General features: G+C 37.9%; 1 protein-coding gene across 1 annotated transcript; it reads left to right on the top strand.

The window, feature by feature from the left end:
• The first annotated feature begins 425 nt into the window (after positions 1-425).
• Positions 426-1,822, top strand: LOC111993138 (uncharacterized). The gene is made up of 2 exons (XM_024025004.1): positions 426-713; positions 857-1,822. The coding sequence occupies exons 1-2, from the start codon at positions 426-428 to the stop codon at positions 1,820-1,822; spliced, it is 1,254 nt and encodes a 417-aa protein (XP_023880772.1).
• Positions 1,823-3,424: the final 1,602 nt, after the last annotated feature.

Below are 3,424 nucleotides of genomic sequence, written 5' to 3'. Positions count from 1 at the left end.
GGGGCAGAAATTGAATAAGGAAAAGACTTCCTTATTTTTCAGCAAGAATACAAACAGGGAGTCCAAGCCGAAGTGAAACAGCTATTTGGGGCTCAAATTATTCAGCATCATGAGAAGTATCTCGGGTTGCCTCCGCTTGTGGGGAGAGGCAAAAGGAAGGCTTTTAGTCGTATCAAAGATCAAGTTGGAAGGAAAATAGCCGGATGGAAGGGTCGGTTACTCTCAAATGCGGGTAGAGAGATTCTTATCAAAGCGGTAGCACAAGCAACCCTTACCTATACTATGAGTTGCTTTAAACTCCCAGATACGCTTTGTAAGGAACTTAATTCTATGATGAGCAAATTTTGGAGGGGCAAAAGGATAAGGAGAGGAAGCTGGCTTGGATTGCGTGGGAAAAGCTTTGTACAACAAAAGAAGAGGGTGGAATGGGTTTCAGAGATCTCAAAGCGTTTAATCTTGCGCTACTTGCCAAGCAAGGGTGGCGTATCCAGCAAAACCCAAATACATTAGTCCACAGGATGTTCAAAGCAAAGTATTTTGCGGATACGACGTTCAAGGAAGCCCAACTAGGCCGTAGTCCCTCATATCTGTGGCGAAGTTTGATGGCAGCCAAGGATATTGTAGTAAGTGGTGCCAGATGGGTTGTGGGTAATGGGGAGAATGTGAAGATCTGGGAAGATAGATGGATCCCTACTCCGGACTCTTTCATGGTGGTAAGCCCGAAAACTCTTATGGAATCAGAAATGGTGGCATGCCTCATTGACAAGGAGACAAGATCCTAGGACATAGACAAGGTTAAGGGAGTTTTTTTGCCACATGAAGCAGATGCAATTCTGGACATATGCGTGCCTTATAGAGGTTAGTGTGGAATCTAAATTGCCCAAACAAACTAAAACAGTTCCTGTGGCGCTCGTGTAGGAATATTTTACCAACAAAACACCAGTTAAAATCAAGGGGTGTTGATATAGATGTGGGGTGTGACTTTTGTGGGATATGTGAATTTGTTGAACATGTGTTGTGGGGATGTAAATTTGCTGCAGAAGTTTGGGGGGAGTCAAGACTCAAGCTGCCTCTTATACCTTACCCAACAGAGGAGTTCTTAGAGGTTGTGTGGGAGATTAGGGACAAAAAACCCGATATTGATTGGGAGCTGTTTGCTGCCACAGTTTGGGGTTTATGGAACCAAAGGAACACAGTTAGGTATGGTGGACAACGCAAAACTGCTCACAGACTTACCCGAGACATGGAGGAGTATTTGAGGGAGTTCCGTCACGAAAATTCCCCCCCTTGTAAGCCCTCTAGACCCTTTGCTCCAACCTGGACTCCTCCCAAACAGGGCTGGTATAAAGCCAATATGGATGGGGCTGTTAGTAAGGAGAGGGACTGTTGTGGGATTGGTGTGGTGATTAGAAATGCAGAGGGTCAGATTATGGGGGCAATGAGTAAAAGATTGGAGCTTCCCCTTAAGGCTTTGGAAACAGAGGCTATGGCAATTCAGGAAGGGATTCAATTGGCATGGGACCTGGGTTTGAGGGATGTTGTGTTTGAAAGTGATTCCTTGACTGTAATCTCGGCCCTTTCAAGTCCTACTCCCCCACCTTGGTCGATACAAAAGGTGATTGAAGAATCCAAGCTGAGCCTCGGATGCTTTAACACCTGGTCTGCTGTCCATGTCCGTCAAAGTAGGAACATGGCTGCCCATCTCATGGCAAAAAATGCCATAACAGTTTTAGATAGTGTTGTATGGGTTGAGGATATCCCACCCTTTATAGCTATGCAGGTCTCAAAAGATGTATCAAGCTTGAATGCTGATTTAGGTTAATGAAAATTTCCAGAGTTTCTGATTAAAAAAAAAAAAAAAAAAAAAACTTCATGCACGGAAAATTCTGCTATTTGACCAATTTGGTGGACCGTATCGAAGTAACATCGGCTTTGGTCCACGAGAAATTAATGGTTGGGTCCACACGCAATTTAAAATAAAGCACATTTAATTTTGAACTATTTTCTGTTACAAACGTAACTGCTAAACAAGTGTATATGTGTTTGAATATGGCTTATTTTGCTAAAAATAAAAAAAAAATTTATTGTTAAAAGTACTGTAAATAAAGGTAAAAGTTAGTTAAAATAATACAATAAAACCCATAAATATTGTCAAAAAGTGCAGTTAGATCTATAAATAGTAGCAAAAATAAGTTGAATAGTAAAATAATTTTTATTTTTAATTTTTTTCCAAACTCGCACATGTCTGTATTGTAAAAGTCTGTAAACACAACTAAATGATGGCTGTGAGTGATACGAAAAACTCAAAAAATCAGTGAATCAATGTGAAAGCAATGATTCACCCATCATGCTTGCACATATTATCAAGGTGTGATAAATTTGGTGATCCAAAATCAACTAACATGTACTTACGTAGATACTAAGCTAAAGTCTATAAATCCAATGGACAAGCATAACTCATAAACCCTTTTTCAAACAAAAAAATTTTATATATGACCGTTTAAAAAGTGAGAAAATTTACTTTAGTCAATAAGGCCCATGACCCAATAAGGGAGGAAAATCTTATTTACAGTTCTATTTTGATACTTGAACGTGCAAGTTAGCTTTACCGTTAAAGTTAAAAGGGGAAGGAAAATTTTAACAAATGTCATGTTTAACCGCAAAATAATCTCATAATATGGAGACCAAAATATGGTATCTAGCACACTTTGAAAATCAAAATATGTAATGAGATTTAAAATATTTTGACTTAAAAATTTTTAAAAATGAGATTTACAAGTCATTGCCAAATTTGGCAAAACTAAAAATTTTGGTTCAGTGGAAAAATCACACTTCAACTTGACCAAAACAGACCGATTACACCCTGAGATTGAAGATCATCATCAAGGTTTCCAGCTGAAGTCCAAATCCATGTTAAGATACAAAAGTTTTTATTTATTTATTTATTTTAAATTTTAAATTCTATTTCATTTATTCAATTTAAAATTTTTTTATCAAGTTTTTTCATCACACCTACCAATTAAGGGTGTGACGTGTTGAACTAATAAAATTCTAAAGATTAAGAGGAACTGAGGGAAGAATGGCTCTTCGGCTTAATAAGCTTCTTTGAAATGAAAGTAAAGAAATCTGAGAAGCAATGGTGTAAGGGTCATGTTTTTATTTAATTGGCATATCCCTTAACAAAACACACTTTATATGTCATTGAGTCTTAGTTCTAGCGTGTTCAGAAAGACCTTGAAGTTGTCAAACAAGTGGTATTATTAAAGACACAAGATTGCTCAAGAAAAACTGAATTTGCTAGTCCCAATACCTCCTAAATACCTGTCGATTTATCGAGATTTAATGAACCTCGATACCTAGCTTGACATCTCTAAATCTATTGAGTTTCAAGAATATTGAATGTAAAGGTCTATTTTCAGCCCAT

The sequence above is a fragment of the Quercus suber genome, unplaced genomic scaffold (genome assembly GCF_002906115.3).
Source record: "Quercus suber isolate HL8 unplaced genomic scaffold, Cork oak 2.0 scaffold_14, whole genome shotgun sequence".
Classification (NCBI taxonomy): domain Eukaryota; kingdom Viridiplantae; phylum Streptophyta; class Magnoliopsida; order Fagales; family Fagaceae; genus Quercus; species Quercus suber.
Note: the sequence above shows the minus strand (reverse complement) of the source record. Positions and strands in the feature narration are given on the sequence as shown.

What these genes read in the sequence shown, in the direction of transcription:
- LOC111993138 (XM_024025004.1), top strand. Translation starts at nt 426, where the DNA reads ATGGGTTTCAGAGATCTCAAAGCGTTTAATCTTGCGCTACTTGCCAAG. An exon ending in CTCCGGACTCTTTCATGGTG is followed by an intron (nt 714 to 856) that starts GTAAGCCCGAAA and finishes CGTGCCTTATAG; the next exon opens with AGGTTAGTGTGGAATCTAAA.